Source organism: Acanthopagrus latus, chromosome 15, assembly GCF_904848185.1.
Source record: "Acanthopagrus latus isolate v.2019 chromosome 15, fAcaLat1.1, whole genome shotgun sequence".
Taxonomy (NCBI): domain Eukaryota; kingdom Metazoa; phylum Chordata; class Actinopteri; order Spariformes; family Sparidae; genus Acanthopagrus; species Acanthopagrus latus.
In genome coordinates this window covers 2,414,168-2,434,615 of record NC_051053.1, presented here as the reverse complement: position 1 = coordinate 2,434,615, position 20,448 = coordinate 2,414,168, and the positions used below count along the sequence as shown (strand labels likewise).

The window sequence follows — 20,448 nt, the reverse complement described above, 5'->3', positions numbered from 1 at the left end:
CAAACAGAAACAGGAGTCCTGACAGGAGGTTGCAAACATTTTCCTTTACGAATTCACAGCTGAATCCATCGGGTCCAGTGGTTTTGCCAAGGGAAAGGACTTAGCAGAGATTACTCCTCCCATGTGAAATCAGACTCCCAGTCCTGCCTGGCTGAATCACTAAGTGTTGGTATTATGAGGACATCAATGAAATCATTCAAATCATAACAGGTGGTGCTGCATTTAAAAGTGTAGAGTTCACTGTAAAACTCTGAATCTGCTGTTTATCTCTATAGGGTAAGTTAGGAGGTTGACTCACTTCAATCTGATGCAAGTAGTTGATCTCGAGACCTGAACACCCTAATTGCCACACAAGGGGCCCCCAGGTTTATCTCCCATTTCAAATTGCATGTCGTAGTTTCAAGAGTAGGCTGTTTATTTGGCTAACTAAAATACAGCTATAGTCATATTTAAGTCTCATGATCCTATTTGTAATTTGTTATGCTGCTTCAAGAGTGGAAAGAGTTTCTTCAATCTCTGATAATCACACTTCTCTCCTCTTGGGAGAGGATTCATACGAAATTAAGTGACCATGAATTACCAATGTAGAATCCAACACTTTGCCATTGTCATTTATTTGTATGAAGTCTTTTACTTTGGTAATGGTATGTTCTATAAATGTTTTGTCTCAGTAGGGATGGGTTGAAGTGGCAGGAATGTGTTTGTTTAGGAAGAAAAAGGTTTAATGACATTGTCAAAGGCTGTGATCATAGATTCATATATTATGTACTTCAGTCTTTGGACATGAGGAATAAGATGGGGAGTAATCTGTCCTGCTATATGATTTGTGGCTGTGTGAATAATAGGAGTTATTCCTCTTGGTGGGTTGCTGGACGCTCCGTATGTCCGCTAAATTTCTGTTTCTGTAATTGTTTAGAACCTGGACTGGCACAATGTTTGGGGGAGGACGGCCCAAGACTTTTGACAACATGACCAAGTTTTTTTGACATTTCATGAACCCACTATATCTCTGCCCCCATTCTCACTCTCCTGTGTGACCCCTGCATTTTAGAAATATTGTTTCAACTGAGCACAAACATAGCAAGCAAAGTGGTAAACCTACAAATACTAATGAACAATCTTAACATACCTGAACTTAAAGTGAAAACACCTTCCCAAACACCTCACCCAGTTCCAATATGTACACAGGCACTGTTGTAAACAGGGTGAACAGTTTAAATATACAAGTCTACTCCCCTCTGCATGTGTTAGTCCTTGCTAAGAATGATGCAGCCTCCTTTGGGTCATTAAACACCATGGGCACCACATCATCATGGTGGTGAATGTTAGGCCTGGTATTGTAGATAATGCTTCATATCTCAAGATTAGCCCGTTAGCTCAGTCGATAGCGCAGGGGTCTCATGTACAGAGGCCTAGTCCTCACTGCAGCGGCCCTGGGCCCCCATCAGCATTGTTTCTTAGGTTCTTCAGATGAGAGAGAACCTGGAAAAAATAAAAATAAAAACATAATATCACAGAAACTCACATTAACACACAATAGAAAACATACCCAAGAATGGTAAAATAAAATAACACAATATTTACAAATATACACATCCATGGCTATCATACTTCAATATTGAAAAAGGACAGAAAGAATTAAAAAAAACATAGGAGCACATGGCAGCTGCTCAGGTATGACCACTCTATAAGAGAGGGGTGTCGAGCCTTGCGATGCTGGTGATGCTTCCTACAGAGGAGAGCAAGCTGTTGGCTAAGTGACAAGGACCCAAGGCCCAGTATGCTGCTCATCCAGAATGTGGGGGGTGGAAGAGCAATATATGCCAGTTCCTTTACCTTCAGAGAGGGAGGTCTCTTTGTATGCCAGATGTCTTTTAGAAAAATCCTGGTCATCTGTCAGTGTTGCCTTTTGGATTACATGGAGTGTCTGCCACATTACAGAGACTTGTGGATAAAGACTTGAGTGGTGTGTCTGATTTTGCCTTGGCTTATCTACATGACATTGATATCTAGAGTAACACTTGGGAAGAACACCTAAAGCGCCTTCAAGTTGTCTCAAGTGTCTCCACTCTGCAGGACCTACCGTCAACACTCCCAAGCGATCCTTTGCCAAAGCAGAGACGGAGCATCTCGGCAACGTTATTGGAAAGGGAGTTAATTAAACCACAGATCTAAAAGGTTCCAGTCATCCAATCCTGCCCATTTCCACCAACAAGGACCCAGCTCAAGTCCTTCCTCTGCATGAAGGCATTCATTTTCTGGAAGCATTTCTTCATCAGAAGTCATACCACGTAGATATGTTGGGTGTCACAACAGTCTGACACCAAAAGACATTTGGTGACGTAATGACCCTTCTTTCTTTTTTAGGTTACTTGTTGAGAACTAGGGAGTGTTCTTATTGTTGTTATAGTACTGTTCAAGCATGAAGATTAGTAAAATAAGTTACCTTAAGTGATCTGTGTCCGTCCTGCTTTCACTTTTTATAGTGATTTCAACCTCCACATATCGAGCCCCCACATTACAGTATTATTTAATAGACTCTGGTTTAAGAAAAAGAACCTGCGAAATGAATGGCATTCACTTGAGCTGCACTTTGTAGTAACTGATAATTATAAGACAAATACAAATAAATGCTAACGTGTGAAATGAAGATGGTCTAGACAGCAAAAAAAAAAACATGAATTAAATTTAAATTTGCAAATTTGATCCACATTTGATAATGGTTAATAATTTGATTCAGTTCATATTTCTATGGATTAATCTGAGTCCAGACTCTGGCCCGACATGATGTAAAGCACAGGGAACCACAAGAAACAGTTGACAAGATCTCCAAATACAAACAAGCATGACTACTCATTTATGACTCTTTGTTCATACCTTTGATCAATGAAGGTTGTATAACCAACAGCTAACTTTCCTTGAGCCCAGAAAAGCAATGTAAAATCCATGATGTCATCACAGTGTAAAGTCAGTGTAAACTAATGGACGGGGCCAGTAGGGGATTCAGTGGGCTGTATAACCAGGAACTAAACTTGGAAGCTAGAAAACGTTTTTGGTGAGCAATTCTCGTTAGAGTAAATATGCACCATCTTCACTATGTAGTCATATTCAAAATCAATTTTCTCCCATCCCAGCCCTCATTTTTAAACCTCTCAGAAGTTTTAGATCTTGTTCAATCTGGCAGAGACTTATTCTAATGGGTCACATGCTAGCCCTGGTACTTTCTTCTGGTTTCTCTCAAGTGTCTGAACTCTCACTTGTTGTAACTGACCATAAAGTTGGTGTTTTTAAAGTTCAACTAAAGCTTCTCATTCACAACCCTGCTCTACAACACACTCTCGCCAACTGCCAGCTTGGCAGTTAAATTTTTTGATGCCTTTAATTCATCAGCCCTTCGCTCTACCCTACCCCCTGCCACATCCGGATATATCATCATTAGCCAAAATATTAAAACCATTTAAGTTATACAAGTGGCATTGATCATCTCATTACAATGCAATTTTCTGCTGGGAAACCTTGGGTCCTGACATGCAACACTCATCCAAACACTGTTGTGAACCAAGTACAACCCCTCATGGCAGTGGAGCCTCCTACAGGTCACTGCAACCTGCCACACCACAAAACAACTCAGGAATGATCAAAGGAACTTGAAAAAAGGCTTAAGGTGTTGACCTGGCCTCCAAATTCCCCAGATCACAGTCCATTCCATGGAGAAACCATCTCCCCTCACAGGATTCAAGGGATCAACTACAAATGTCCAGTTGCCACCACAGGATATTACCCCCACCCAAAATCTTGTGATTAATGCATCAACAGGTAAGAGCTGATTAGCTGCACAAGAGGAACCTGCACACAGTAACATTATAGACTTATTTAATGATCAGTGCATTTTCCATCTGTGACCAAATTGCACTACTTGCAGCATGTAAACTGAAGTCAGTTAACCTCCTCTGGCTAAATGAGGACACCTGAACAATTTTGTAGAATTTGATTGGCAGCGGATGAACAAAAACTCTGAAATAGCATACAACAACTTTAAAACACAGATGTTAAGCTACCACAGAACTGTTTAGGATGAAAGATTGGTCTATTTTTCTGAACCAACAGCCAATAAAAATGACTGTTCCAGAGCTCTGTTAGAGGTAATTGCTTCAACTCTCCCAATGTAAGCCACAACAATTACAATCTAAGGTTATGCTTTTGGCAGGTTTCCACCAGCTGCTTTAGTCTGTATCTTGGAAGTTTGTCAAGTAACATTCCACAGGCTGCTGGAATCCAGGTGTTCTCCAAAAGTCAAGAGTGTTGTTCAGTTGCGTTTCTTCATCTCAAAATAATCTTCAAACTTAGGTAATTTTCATCAGAAGCTGATCTCCATAAAGTGGGTCATGCTTTTCTCTATTCTTGACTTGATTATTGTATTATTGTAGCACTGCAGTATCAGCCAAGATTGCCTCCATTGTCTCTAACTGGTCCAAAATGCTGTGGTTCATGTCATCACTGGAACAAAAAGGCACATTACTTCTTACTAACATCCTTGCATTTGCTCCCTGCTAGTTTAAATTGATTCAAATTGTATCCCTCACTTTTAAAGCCTTGAACAGACTTGCATACTAACCTGGTGCGGAGCCTCACATCCATTGAGATCTGCAGATGGATCCCTGCTGGTTGCTCCTAGGCTAAAGGGTGATCTGACTTTAGCCATCAGAGCCCCCACACCATAGAACAATATGAAAATCCTGTACATGGTCAGAGTCTCTAACTGCTGTTAAATTTCCATAAAACATTCATTTTTGTCCAAGCTTTTGGAAATGATTGATACATGTTCCATTATTATTAAACCATCTGCATTCTTAATGTATTCCTCATGTCTGGTGTTCTTACTTAATTAAGAGAATCCATCATCATTATTACTTATGCTTCCACGATGGAGAGCTGATTCACCAGCATACAGTTACTGACACCTACATCATTGCTACTCTGGAAACAAAAATCTGATCTCATCACTTACAAATAACAGCATGGCAAACAACAAATCTTATTTGCCTGCAGTCTGAACACATCCTTACAAATAATATCTAAAGATCTACTAGTAAGTCATGAATATCTGATGTGGAGAAATACTGATTGGAAGTGAAGTATTTAGGGCCTTTACAACTATTCGAATGTGAGAAATTATGGCCTTTCTGAGGTTGTCAAAGGACACTCTAAAAAAAAAGTAGAATGCACTGAAAATGACATGGATTTTGTATACACGTTTTTTCTTTCAACCTCTTGACTAATATTCACTGTGGCACTTGTTATCTGACACGACACTGACAAGACATAAATATTAAACCAGCTAGAAGTCAAACAGAAATCTTTGCTCGGGCCATCACGGTCTCTTGTTCTTGTTGAGGTTAATGTTTATAAAAAAGCATTCACACAATCAATCCACACTTTCAGCCTCCATTTAATGTCCTAGCAAAAAGAGTATGTGACTGTTCTAAGGAGTGAGTAAAATAGAAAGTGCATGTTTTGTTCACTGGAGTTCAACATGATAAAAAAAAGAAGATTAAAGCAGTTTTTATGTCAGGCAGAGCAGAATTAATTCTGTAGAAATAGCAAAGAAAGTTATCAGTAAAGGTACTCTGTTGGAGTATTTGGTGGCATGATGCAGATCAAAGGCACATCACAGCTTTGTATCTCACTGGGGATTGTTGCACACACACACAGAAAACACACATACACATGCACAATCCTTCAAAATACATTTCCCAAGTGGCTGACATACACTTTTATGATCTACAGTCATGTCAATGGAAAATGGTCATGGACAAGTTGTGAGAGGCAACAAATGTATATCCAGTGCATGGGGCTTTTTTAATTCGGAGCCTGTAAAAGGGATAACATAGCATTTCAGAATGTCCATCTCAGCCTTTATTCAAGAGAATATAATCCTAGAGAAGTCAAATGAACGGATGAACAGAGGGGCTTTCTACGTCAGATTCTGTTGTGTGTGTGTCTTCTTTTTCTCTCAGTTTTTAAATAGCATCCTAAATGAATGTCTGGTATATCCTTGGTTAGAACTGTTCTCTCACTAACAGTCAGAAAGAAAAAACAAAAAGGAAAATAACATTCAGTAAACATTCTTCTTGAAAGGTAGTTTCCCTTATATAATCTGTAATTTTCCTCTGCCATTACATAAACAAGTTTAATAACATACCAATCAGTGGTTATTTCACAATTGGAAAAAAGCACAAAATGTTTACACTCTTTTACAGGTAAATAAAAGTTTTATCAACTATTTTCAATAAGGGCGTAGCACAGTTCATGTCATGGCAATCTGGTTCCCCATGTGCCCTCATTCTCTGCTATTCTGCTATTAGATCTTTACATACAAATATTGACAAAATGGAGGCTTTTGCTCCAAAGCCATCAAGTCTTCTTGAGAATAATAATCATAAAGGGGTGGGGGGTGGGGTTGGAGATGCTCAGAGGGGCGGGGGGGTATGGTGGGCTCATAGCTGGCCCTCGCTGCAGTTGTTGTCCTGACTGCTGCCTGGTTTCTCTGCATCCTGACTGGGCAGCTCTTTGAGGATGAGTGCGGCACTCCTTTCTGAAAATTCATCACCGTTGGGCTCCAGACCATCAGGGCAGGGCAGCTTCAGAAGCTCCTCTCTGAGCTGAGCTGTGTGTCTCTGCAGAGAAAACACACGCACACACACTTTAATCATTTGTATGTGTACTCATAGACCAACACAGACAGACAGACAGACAGACAGACATAGAAGCACTAAAGCACTCTTTTTCCTGCTCCTAAATCATTAATTCCCTCATATTACTTTCACTTCCATGCAGTACTGTTGAAAAACAAAAAGCTGTAGCATAATATTGATGTTCTCATTTTATGGCAGATAATCTTTAAATATGCTCCGTACTTGTATTTAATATATTTGGTTGGAATTTTTCACTGAATGTAGGTGGTTACAAGATGCATAAACTATTACACTCTCACACACGTCTTCAGCAGAAACAGTTGACATTGCTCTGTATAATTTTCAGATATTCTTATCAGAAATTCCTCACGCATATGAATGATAAAAGAGAGGCAATCAGTTTATAGAAGTGTGTTCGCAAACGTCCTCCGCTTATCTTGAGAGGTGACAGAGACCAAACACGTCATCAGCATTACAGTGCATCTCTTTGTTCTTATTCTTATTGGACATCCCAACAAGTCTCCCAGCCCCCGTGCTCATCTGGACACTGCAGGGCTGTGGAATCAACTAGAGAACTTTGTCATGCATTACGCATTCATCTTGTATCACCATGTGGTATAACTGTGGTGTCAATGAATATGTGTGCTCTTTTAATTTCTCTTTTCACTGTTGGATTGAAGTCTCTCAATTAACCCTTTACTGCTCCTATAGAGCCCTTTTTGATGAGAATTGATCATTGTTATTTTTATAACAATTCAACTATTATTTTATCCAACTACCTCAAATGATTACTCAATGACGACTTAAATCAGTAGCGAGTTTTCAGTACAGTGAGTACATTAAATGGCATCACCTTGAGCGCAGCAGCATGATGGGACATGGTGCGGCCAACCCTCTTGTCACTGCTGTACTGCTGAATGTCAGTGATCCACTCCTCACACTGACACATGATCTCTGTTCGCTTCAGGTAGAAGTGTTTGTGGATCACCTACAAACACATGACACAGCCGTGTTCAACCACAAAGCAAGAGAACAAAGAATCCTTCTACCCTGTATATAAAAAAATAAAACTTAATATGGTTACAAAGGAAATCACTGTTCAGTTCAGATTTTCACATCCTGCAAAGGGAAATGTCACCTACAGAAGTCTGTAGAACACAAACACAACATACAAGTGAACATAAGACATCACAACACAACAACCAAAAGAAAAGAATATGAAACCCTTTATCATTCAAGGTTTTAGAGCAAATTAAATAAATGTATTACATTTGGAATAAAGTCAAATATATACCTATTGCTCTTTGCACTAGGGAGCCTGTATCTCTGAACAGATGAAACTAGAACAAATTCTCTGATGAGTGGATGGTCCGGCCTGGTCAAGCAAGCAACTGATGTCATCAGCCAGGATTCTTTGATCGAGTGCTCAAAAGTCTTCATCACTGATGAAGTGAGAGCCACAGACTTAAGGTCAGTGAACTTTGTTGTGGATTTGTTCTCAGCCACAGGTACAACAATAGATTCCATAGTTTCGAGACCTTGTGCTGAGGGTTAGGGTCGAGTGACGAGTGAAAAGTATCATTAAAAATATCCCATAACTCATTTGTACAGACTTGAAGAAATTTGCCAGTGATCATATCAGGCCCAAGACTGTTCATCATCATATCAGACCCATCTATGTTCCATAAATAATTTAAGGAACATAGATGTGGAAGAATGGACACTGATAGTAGGCTCAGAGATGGCGGTAGAGTCACTCAACATATCAAATAGATCACTATACCCATTTGTAAAATCATGTTCATCATTAAACCAGAGATAAAAATCCTTCAGTGTATTTGCAGCTCTGAATATGAACCAAAACTATCCACAGTGATCATCCTGTTTCTGACTGTCCTAGCTAGTCGTGGCTCCTGCGTTATCCCACACTGCCTTTAGGTCATTCATGTGAAATTTCTCAATTTCAATCTGATGTTGGAGTCTCGCCCTCCTGATCTTGCCTCTTTTTTTAGCTTCTGCCTTATCACCATTCCCACCATGTTAGTGTTTCATGGGGATGATTGCATCTTTTATATGAAAAATGTAGAGTTATTAAATACATTTCAGTCCGTGCTATCAATAGCAGTTTCAGTTCACATATCTACTATTCCAGTGGCTGCCTTACCACTTCTATGGAGTTGAGAAGAGGCAGGGCTACAGACCTACCTTTGACTGAACCATATAATAGGTCAATTGTTTTGTTCAGTCTGTTAGGACAAGAAATATACTGGTAAGAGTTGCTCGCTGATTTCTGTTTACAATGATTGAAGTCACCAAGGATGAGACGAGGGGCATCAGGAGAGAGGGACTGTAGTTTGTGTGTAACCTTCTAAAGAGTATTGACTGCATTCTCTGTGTATGTAGACAACAGTAACAAATATGTGGGGGAGATAAAAGAGGAGAACCGATACAGATTGTAGCTCCATTTCCACAGTGCATGCAGACTCTCTGACAGTGATGCTCTTGCACAGATGCTGATGAACAGAGAGGGATATACCTCCCACTGGGATTTCCCAGTGACATCAGCTTTTCTTTCTAGCCTCATTGGTGCACCAAAACTGCTGAGAGTCAAATCAATCTCCATGCCTGCAGGAGCGAGCCAGGTCTCAGTGAAAGAAATTATTCATGCGTCTCTGAATTTGTCCAGGTGGATGACGTTAGCCTGGACCTCAGACTTCTCTGTAGTATTTCATAATGAAATTGTGACATATATGGCCTGACAGGATTTTTGCTTTAACATATCATTATGAAGTAAATGTTGATTACACAGTGTAATGGCTCTAGAATGACAACACTATCAGTGATAGGTTCTTCTGAAGAAAATGGTGATGCAGTCGGGCAGGCAGCATAGCACAATTTCTGCTTGCTTCATGTCTCCATTAAGGAGTGGATGAATGGATAAACTCACACTGTTTTCCTGTGTTGTTAGCTGTCACTACTCTGAAGACAAAGGAAACGCTCCAGTTGTCTTTGCGCAGCACACACGTAATCATTACTATGCATTATGTATGGGATTTTAGAGCAGAAGGATACCATCTGAACAGTTTTAACAAGTCAGGTTTGTTTCTTTAGCTCCTCCAGTTGGGAGATACTGTGGCCTGTAGGGGAACATTCTAATTCCTTCCTTTCAGCCTGGTACTCCCAATGACACCAATAAAGCAAAAGAGTTAACTGTGAAGTGCAGTTTTCTTTTCCTCATTGTAAGATATTCATTCGGATCCTTGGTTTCTTTCCTTGCCAGAGTGAGAAACCCAATAGCCCCATTCCCCAAATAGGTTGCCATTTACTTCTGCTGATAGGGTCCAAAAAAATATAGTAGTCTGCTATGTTTGTGTTAACTACACTAATCCTTGAATTTAGACTATGAAACGGGATAAGATTCCATCCATGCGTATCTGCCAAGATAATGACTCGTAATTTCATTGTGATGATTTTGAAAGGTCATTTATCGGAGTAATTCCAAGATATTTTAATGTTATAGCTTCCCACTGGAGGTTATATTTATCCCTCAGGTGCTTGGACCAGTGAAGTAAAGAGTCATAACCTGAAATATAATGGTGAATGTTCTCAGTCATCCAGTTTGTGGTTTATCGAAGTGTTATATAGAGGCAACTGCACTTCAGTTTCTTAAAGATGTTTCATCTCTCATCCAAGAAGCTGCGTCACTTCTTATACAGCAATAGCCTGCAACCAGTCAGTAAGAACTAAAGAAGCCTTTTGGATGAGTGATGAAAGCTCTTCAAGAAACTCACGCAAGTTGCCTATGTAGAGCACTTGCATGACAACGGTGTAAAAAGTTGGAGAGGGGAGTTTGTAGTTTACAAGCTTAAGAATTAATGAACTTTTTCTGATGTTCTCATCACAGCAAGGAGAAGTGCTGAACCAGTGTGCTTTTATTAAGCTTTGGAAAAGACTGCTTATAGCCCAGATGTTTTGTTACTTAGTGGGCCTGTGCTTTGATTGTGCCTCAGTCAGGGTTTCTGCAGGTTTGAACAAGTCAAATTTAAGACTATCTAAGACCATTATGAACTATATTTAAGACCCACATGAAGTATGAAAAAGTAAGGAAAAATGCAGTCCCAGAATTACTTAAAAAACAAAAAACAAATTTACTGCCATTCACAGAACAACTCAAACAATGAAGAATGGAGTGAGGGAGTGTGTGTCATTAGTTTTTATTTTCATTTAGTTTTTCAGTTTGTTTTGTTTATTTCAGTTTAGTTTCAATTAGTTTAACAAGTGATTTAGGTAGTTTAAGTATAGTTTTTATCTGGGAATTTAATTGTAGTTAACCATAATAACCCTGGTGCACACACACACACACACACACACACACACACACACACACACACACACACACACACACACACACACACACACACACACACACACACACACACACACACACACACACACACGGTGTTCAAAAGCTTTAAGTGTTGGAGTTGGGCCAAAGATGGTTTGAATGTCGCTTGACTGCGAGGCGGCGCAGAGTTCGGGTCGAGCTGAACTGAATGAACTTGGACTGGGAACTGGTGACAAAGGCATACAGAAGTGTGTGATTACGTAACTTCGCTGGAGACGCTTAGAAGCTAAGTGGTGTTTTTCTGATTTTGTGTGTGACACCAGCACTTTCACACCAAATGTGCCCAATTTGAGGGTCCTCTGGCAGATTCCGCAATCTAAATCTTTCTGGACAAATTCCGACCACGCTGTGGTAAAAATACCACTTACGTTCCTGGATACTTCAGACAGAAGAACACACGGAGCTAACTGTGAATCTTACCAACACATTTCCTCCAATTAAAAAAAACAAAAAGGCAATGACGGAAGCAGTAAGTGAACGCAGTAGATGGACATAGACATATGGTAGACGGAGAAACGAAAAACAACAAGAAGAGGAACAATAGCTAGTACAAGCAAAGAGAATTGATTGTGTGGACCGTTATTGTGGTCGAACTGCTACTGCGAGTCACATTCAACTACAAGGCGAGTAAGTTGCAAGAAAGGCTCAATATCTTCAGTGGCATGAACACAAGCATGTAGTTCACCATTGCTGTTGTTGTTGTTATGAGACGTCGCGGGGTTCAGAGGTCGGAGGCAAGAGTTCGAGGGGTTTGGTGATGGAAAACAGGAGGGCTGCATTTTCAGATTTTTCCACCCTGAGACCCGTTTTCAAAAAACAAGCATATTCAGGCGCTGCATTTTCAGGAGCCGTGTGGACGGTTGGCCAAAATGATGCAAAACATGTGTGTTTTCACAAAAGAGCGTTTTTGTGTGGACGGGCTCTAAGACTCCGCGGACACCCTGCTCAGTGAATTAGGCTGAACATGTTTCTGATGCCAGTACAACATTAACATAAGCACCCTCTCCATGAGTCTGAATGTGAATTACAAAATCCTTTTACACACAAGAACACTTTGTGTTACAGGTGATTCCTACCTCTTTGAAGCATGGTGAGGGGTTGCGCATCTGTTCCAGCATGGCCCATTTGACGGAAGCCTGCCGAATGTTGCCATCATATTCTCGTGAGCTCTGGGTGCCACTGGGGGTCCCACGGGAGCGCTCATACCCTGGTTCATTGAAGTAGGGCTCCGCTACCAGAATGAGAGACTGCACTGACACTAGCACCTATAGCAGATTGACAGATTAAAAAAAGTGGCAGGTAGGAATCATAATATATACTGGAAACATTCCAAATACTGTGATCCAAATATATCCTCTGATATATTTTCATTAACAGTGAGATTAATGCTGTAGCCTGTCTCAAGGAAACTACGGACATCTACAGACTGAGCTTTTTAAAGTCTGCTCTGGACTGGCCTGAGGAATGGAGACTGCCAATCCCATGATATGGTTATACCCAAACTGCAAAGATGTTTGGGTGGGTTGGGCGTTTCTGAGTTCACCTGAAAGTGGTTTCAACTTGTGTTTATCCATGAACGTGTATACCAATTTGGTTATCCAGTAGTCTCTTACTGCAATACATAATCTTTTGCAAACACATCAGTTGAAACACTCAAGGTTTTAGATGTTAAAACCACTGATTAACTTCTGTCTTTACAATAGCTTTTTAAGCCAACATGGTTTAAGACTACAAACTGAAGATGTCAAGAAAAAACAAACCAACAAAGCTAAGTCAAATGACAGTGGTTAGTGTTTCCTTTGATTAATAACCACACGCTGTCACCAAGGCAAAGTAATTACTTTAAAATAAGGATCCTTACTTTAAAATAAGGATTGTTTATGTCAGCTGTCAAAGCACAAGGGTGATTAAAACAGAGCATTGGATGGTCTAGTGACAGGGATGTGATAAACTCTGGCCCGGTGACTCAAAGACTCAGACAGCAGCCCTTCTGATCCATTCAGACAGGTAATTCTATCATGATGGCTCTTGAAACTTACCTGTAAAAAACTTGATGTATGTGGATTCCATTTCTCCTCTGGTCTCCCATGCCATGTGTTGAGGATACTTAAACATACCTGATGAACAGATACACACCAAACGTAAGGAGAAGCAATCAATTTGTCCAAAATCCGATATGCCCCCTACAGACACATTTAAGCCAAGCACGGTCATTACACATTGCAGCATTACTCATATTGGTGAAGTAAGATGTCTACACAGAAACCAACGATGCTGAAAAGACAACACCCAACCCAGTCACAGTCTGTTCACTCTACTACAGAGATACAGAAGATTGAGAGGTATCAGCTGCTGTACAACACTACACACACTACACGCACTACACTCTACAGAGCAGCTCCTGATGTCGTCCTCAACACTCAGTTCATTGCTCAAACCTGTGTTTGTTGCTTGTGTTTTAGAATGACCAAATTTGTTTGACTTACTTTGCCATCATTGTAGAGGTTAGGGTTAAAGCGCACACTGTGTCCACCGGTGGTCTCCAGGTTGACCAGAGGAGGTGAATTGGGATAGTCTTGGGGAAAATAAACATCAAACTCAAAGCAGCCATTGGCGTATGGGGTGTCGGCTGGGCCTGTGATGAGAACCTGCAAACACAAAGAAGGAAGAGGCTTTAATACAAACCTTAGAATTGGTACTTAATAATGAAATACTGAAAGAGTTAAAGGATAACTTTGGCAATTTTCAATTTTAACTCCATTTATGTGAATTAAGGGCTTACTGAGGGACACATCAATAAGTTTTCTTAATGTTCTGTGTTTCTTTTTTATCTTGCTTTAAAACCTGCTGTTCTTCTGTGAACCTGTGATGCCACTGGTACTCGGGAGAACTTTGGGCTATTTCAGCTTGGATTTCTAGTCTCCAACTCTGGGCATCCAGTGGTCGGTACAGATCGAAAAACTACATTAATGGGAGGCATGAAAGATGGTGGTCAAACGCAAAACCTCTCTCTTGTCTTGCTTACATGCAAATTAGCCATGTGTACAAGAGCAAACGCACCATTTAAACATGAAGACAGAGGTGGTTATTGAGGGGGGAGACATTTTACAGTGCTTTGGCAGACTCAGATATTAAGACAGGACAGCCAGTTCAAAACATGCAATGCTGTGTGTGTCTTTGGAAAATAACCCAATTGTAATTATGAAAAGGAAAACATTCTCTGAATAAATAATTTGTCCCACTAGATTAAGAGCTAAAGGATATTAAATAAACTGTGTATTATACAACACTAGCATATACAAACCAATATATGTGTAGTATTATGATAATGAAAACTAGAATGATGTCATCATATTATTCCTCTTAATCCACTTTACTGGTAATGACGTAGCTTACTTATTTCAGCTAACTTTTTGAATACCAGCTATGAAGATAGCAGAAAGAATCTAAAAGGGTAATTTATAGATCAAGAGGTTAATGACATAGTTAGCAGTATTTAGGAATGTGCTTGCATGTATTGGATTTGCTAGGTCCGGCAAAGTTGAGCCAGGTTCAAGTTTTTGCCTGCTGACACTTTGGTTTTGACCTGGACCCTCTGCACTGCAAGACTGGCTCTATTCAAAAGATTACAGTACTGCATCCATTTCCAGGCACCCCATTAGACCTCTGCTTAGGTTAGAAATGGGCAGGATGGATTTCTTCAACAAATGAAAAGGTGTAATTTGTCCCACACTTAGTGCAACAAAGCAGTCAGGCCATCTGCCTACACTCTATACACACCCCCAAAAAACTGAGAAGATGTTTATTTTGCCAAATCAGCTGAAATCACCTGACAGCCACATGGACAGTGAGTTAATGTGTGGACTTACACCTGGGAGAGTAAGTCCAGTTACCTGTCTGAAAGCTGCCAGCTACCAGTATGGAGGGCTAACTGAGCTGTATACATCAAATTCTAAGATGCAGTGTGGATGCGTTCTACTTTCAGATAAATGCAAACATCATGACTCCTGTTTACACCACTACATTAATATTGAGCAGTGATACTGAGCTATCGAGGGGCCCCAGACCCAACACTGCAATTGCACTTCCAACCAAAGTTGGCCAAATCTGATGTGGAAGCTTTTCAAAACTGGAACCAACTGTGCCACTGTGACAGGGTTTAATATTGACAATAGGCTGTTTTACTACTGAGGCAAGTATGCAGGGGTGAGAAACATGATATACTGACCCCTCACAGATCATGAGAATACCACCTCACCAGTCACTGTCCCCCTCTGCTGTCTTTCTTTAGAAACAAACTGGTGAGTATTTTTAAATTTAGCAAAATGATTTGCTATTAATCACTTTTTGGGTGTGAGAAACATTTATTAAATGTCACTGGGTGAATGAGTGAGAGCTGCTTATGACAAGTCATTCGGTAGAAACACCAGAGGCAGAAACAGTATAAAATTCTTATGGTAGACACCAGTGTTTCATCAGTCTTACTTGATTCTCAAACTAATGGTCTCTATTCATCACAGTGTAGTATCCCACTCACACCAAATAGTAATTTGACACTTTCATAATATCATAACATTGACACATTTTACCACAATTTTGTGGAAGGTTAACTTGAAGTAGCACTTTACCTTCATGATGTCCAGTCTCTCCTCGTCACAGCGAACAAAGACACTGGAAGAGGATGACAAGGGCAAAGAGGTGGACAGGGTGACAGCCTCCTGGGCGAGACGACGGGATCGGGCTGCACTATTCGTATCACTGGCATTTTTCACCTGAGACATGTAGTGGTAGTTGACCTTGAACATCACTTTTCCATCCTCATCCTCTGAGACCATTTCAAAGGTGTCTAGAAAGAGAAAATACTACAGTGAGGAAGTTGTCTAAGGGGGTGTATCACTCTCCTGTTCAGGAATGTGCCCATTCTGATATGCAACTGCACCCTAAAACTTGTCATTACTAAATGTAGATCCTCAAAAAACAACTTCAAGTGAATTATTATTATTATTCCAATTTTCCATGACGAATGCTGTTATCTATTCCATGTTGTAAATGCCCATAATGATGTTCATCCATGTATTTTGTATACCCAAAAAATATCATGTTACTCTCTAGGGGCATTACACCTTTAAAAATATCTTGGAGTGCATTGTTCACCCCTCTCTAATATTCTTGTTAACAGGGCAGTACCAGAGAACATGGTAGTGATTTAAATGATCGTTACCAGTTCATTCCAACACAGAAGGTTTCCATCATAATGGGATTTCGGAGAAGGTGGATTAAAATATCCAATCAGGTTTTTCCAACTGAACACTCTCCTTTTCTGCGAACTGGTACATTTTCATTGATATTATCAATATTACCATTTATTATCTTTAGTGCACATGTGCCACCGTGCATGCAGCCTGTTGCAGTCACTCCTGCTTGTTTTATACTCTTCCTTCTTTCTTGCTTCTTATTATATATATTGTTTTGACTTTTTTTGCTTAGCTCTTACTTAAACCTTGCCCTCTCCATACATGCTGACAGAGAGAGATTTGGCCTTTCTTTTTTCTGTGAAAATACTTTCAATCCAGCAATTTTTATCTGTCTCAGGAGTTTTTATACATTGTGACTGTGACTGTTTACATTCGCAACCCCTGTTAAGTGCCTCTGGTGAAGAGCCAGCCTGCAACCACAAGGACAGTGAGGAGATGGTCAGAAGAAGTTTATGAGACACTTCAGGGCTGTTTTTATCATGAAGACCCTGGAGAGACTCGTCTTGGAGGAGCCCTGGCCCTTCAAACCACTCTGGACAACCTGGTGAACACTATGAGAGTCACGTTTTTCAACTGCTCCGGTGCATTCAACACTATCCATCCAGCTCTACTGGGTGAGAAGCTGACAGCAATGCAGGTGGTTTCCCCCTTGTGACCCGGATTATGGACTATCTGACTGCTAGACCACAGTATGTGCACTTACAACACTGTGTCAGATAGTGTGGACAGCAACACCAGGTTCACATTGATATTAAACTGGACTGGATAAAGAACATCATTGCCCTCTAAAGGAAGGAACAGAGTCGCCTCTATTTTCTGACATGGCTGAGGTCCTTCACTATCTTCCAGACTGTGCTCAGGATGATTGATGAGTGTGTGGAGGCCAGTTGCTATCCTCTATGCTGTTTACATTGTGGACAAATGAAACATTTAAACTCACCAAACTGCAGCTTCTTCATGGCAGCAACGTATTTTTCCTCTAGAGAGCGTAGAATGGAGAGGGGCTTTGGCCGACTTGCTACCTTCCTTGAAGACTCCACCAGCTTCCTCTCTGGCAAGGAGGTGGGGTTTGTGGTGGGAGCAAAAATCATGAAGACCAGAGAAAAAAAGAGCAGAGAGGAAACATTCAGAGAGTGACTGTGTGATAATTGCAAAAATGCATCACGACCAAGACTGCATGGACATTTTAAAACGAGCCTGAGAACAAGCCCCACTTTGTCTTTGTCTTGGCAGAGAACAGATATCCATCTACCCGGACCTCACAGCCAGCGTTGCGAAGGCCAGGGCTAACAAATTCTATGAAACCTTTAAAGATGTGATATCACCTCTATTACTGAAAGCATACCATCGTGCTCTCAAATTTGGAATTATGGCCCCTTCCTGGAATAAAGCAACAATAGTAGTTAGGGTGATGATGCCGGTCAGTGGGGCCGAACCGACCCTCTCCATCCACGGCTTGCATCCTCCTGTCCCGGTGACAGCGGGTGCCACCATCACGGCCACCGGCATTATGTGCCTGCCTGCCACCCTCTCCATCCCGCAGACAGCGGGTGCTCTCATCTCTGCCACCGGCATCATGTGCACGCTTGCGCAATTGGGCAATTACATGCATTTTGCTGAAGGTGCAAATCCAGAAAGTGATTTTACATCGTGCATCCTGTCATGGCCATGTAATGTTGGCAAATATTATTCAGGATTCTCCACAGAAATGTTTAGTGTAGCGGGTGAAGACAGTCGCTATCGTCGGACGGGTTGGGGGGAAGAGGCGGTCGCAATCATCGGACGGGGCGGCCAGAGTTGGTCGCAATCGTCAGACGGGGGGACGGATGGACGGACGCTCGCTCGCTCATCACCCTCACCCGCTATCGCTATTGTCGGACTTGGGGGAGACAGTGGCAATCATCGGACCGTGACGGTGTGTGTGTGTGTGTGTGTGTGTCGGACAGATGGACGCTTGCTCGTCACCCTCACCCGCTACAAAGCAGCTAACATTGAAAATTAGTATAGTGGCACTGCGCCACCGTTCCATTGCCTGGGGAGAACCCTGTTATTGCGTTTAATCATGAGCTGAGTCCATCTGACAGCACCATGATAATCCACAGGTAATATTTTATGTGCGTCAGTATAGCTGTGACAAGGAATCATATGTAGACTGGGGTTTTATGTTTGTGTGTAATGTAAAACATGGACTGAGGGACACCTAAAATGAGCGCTCTGAGCGCATTTTCGTTGCTTTTATACAGAGAGAGAGCAGCTAGCTCAGACAGAGTCAATATGTAACTTATCATTTTCTGTGCACATGCAGCTTACATGATTCAATTATTTAATAACTAACGCATGTTTCTGTGGTGTGACAAACTCATAACACAAATGCATTGCTGCTTTACACGGACCTTAAGTATCTTGAGATATATATCCCCCCATCATTAAAGAAAATATGTGATAGAAATTATAAGAAAATAATTAAAAATATTAGCAATGATATGGACAGATGGACGGCACTTCCTTTATCCCTACTAGGACGCGTGGAGAGCATACGGATGAATGTACTACCCAGGTCACTTTACCTATTCCAAATGCTAGAAATACCTAAATGTACGTTTGAAAAACTAGACCAACTGTCTTCAACTTCATTTGGCAGCACAATTAAAAACTTTGACAGAGTGGCTCAGGGACCCTCACAGATACACGATGGCTCAACATTGAAAAATTATGTCAATAATCTCTATCTTGGCTTCCCTTTCTAGATATCTCTCTGAAAAACACTGAGATGGGAAAGTGGAAAATGTCCACCCTAACCATCTGGAGGGAAATACAATCCTTGTTTAAACTACCCAGACCAATTTCTTCGCTGACAAGCAGAGGCTCAATTAGGAATTTTATACCTGCGCAATTCGATATAGGATTTAGAAGATGGTCGGAGTATGGACTTAAATATATCCATCAATTATTTGAGAAGGGCACTATGAGCTCATTTGAAAAATTAAGAAAGAAGTTCCTCCTCCCCCCAAACTGACTTTTTTTTTTAGGTATCTGCAATTGAGACACCTTCTAACAGCACACAGAGATTTGTAAATCCCACAGGATTAGAGCAATTTCTGATGCAGTTACAATCAGGAAATGAGGAGGCAAAAGTAATCTCCAGATTTTACCTGGAATTTTTACTTTTAAACACAAATAACAAATCAAAGAGAGATGGGAGGCTGAAATGCAACAAGAGATATCAAGGGATAACTGGGAGATAATCTGTTCTGAAGCACATTTGGTAACCGGTCTACCCAATTTCTTGTATTACTACTGGGCAGTCAACATTAGAGTACTGTTATATTGGTTGGGTAATGATAATGATGACGCTGACACTGAATGGCTAAATCTGGAGGGGGCATCTGTAAATCTCACTTTGTTAAAAGCCTTACTATGTTGTAAGCTGCCATTTACACAGCCCATTTCTGACTTTACTTCTAACCCAGTTGTTTTACATTCAATCAAGATCTGGAACCAGTTTAGAAGATCCTTCTCACTCACAGATCTATCTCAGGACACACCAACTGCAAAAAATCTTGTTTGCCCCATCATTAATAGATGAGATTTTTGATAGGTGGTCCAGAAGAGGCATGAATACACTGTCCAATCTGTATATTGACAGTAATTTTGCCTCCTTTGAACAGTTGGTACAGAGATATCATATTTCAAAATCACATTTTTATAGACACTTACAGCTTTGGAATGTTTGCATTCTCAAACGTAAAATGTTTTCCCTCATATCCTCCGACTAGCCTGTTAGACTCAAGTGTTGATTGTAAACTAGTAAGAAAATGAACTATTAGCACACATACAAAATACTGTATTCTCATAATTTGACACCTCTAGACCTCCTCAAAAATAAATTGGAGACCAATTTAAATGAAACAATCACGGATGACACCTGGCACAAAATGATACAGGGAATTTTCTCTTCTTCCAGAGCCATGTTTGGACAGTTTGACTCAGATTTTAGAGAGAGGGCGTGGCGACTCTTGCTCTCAAGATCCGTCTGTACTCTTTATGTCTGTGGATGCACGCTGATAAAGTTCTCTAGCTGATTCAACAGCCC

General features: G+C 40.8%; 1 protein-coding gene across 5 annotated transcripts in view; it reads right to left on the bottom strand.

Annotated features, from left to right (window-relative positions):
• Positions 1-5,431: 5,431 nt before the first annotated feature.
• The window catches only part of birc6 (baculoviral IAP repeat containing 6), a 135,439-nt gene continuing 120,422 nt past the window's right edge, over positions 5,432-20,448 (bottom strand). For 4 of the 5 annotated variants that reach the window (XM_037122680.1, XM_037122682.1, XM_037122681.1 and 1 more), the window contains 7 exons: positions 17,296-17,406; positions 15,729-15,946; positions 13,587-13,748; positions 13,140-13,217; positions 12,177-12,365; positions 7,549-7,683; positions 5,432-6,677 (listed from right to left, as the gene is read on the bottom strand). In XM_037122680.1, coding sequence (XP_036978575.1) covers positions 6,498-6,677; positions 7,549-7,683; positions 12,177-12,365; positions 13,140-13,217; positions 13,587-13,748; positions 15,729-15,946; positions 17,296-17,406 — 1,073 coding nt within the window. In that variant the 3' untranslated portion in view covers positions 5,432-6,497. The remainder of the gene's footprint in view (positions 6,678-7,548; positions 7,684-12,176; positions 12,366-13,139; positions 13,218-13,586; positions 13,749-15,728; positions 15,947-17,295; positions 17,407-20,448) is intronic. The other variant, XM_037122684.1, reaches the window with a different exon arrangement.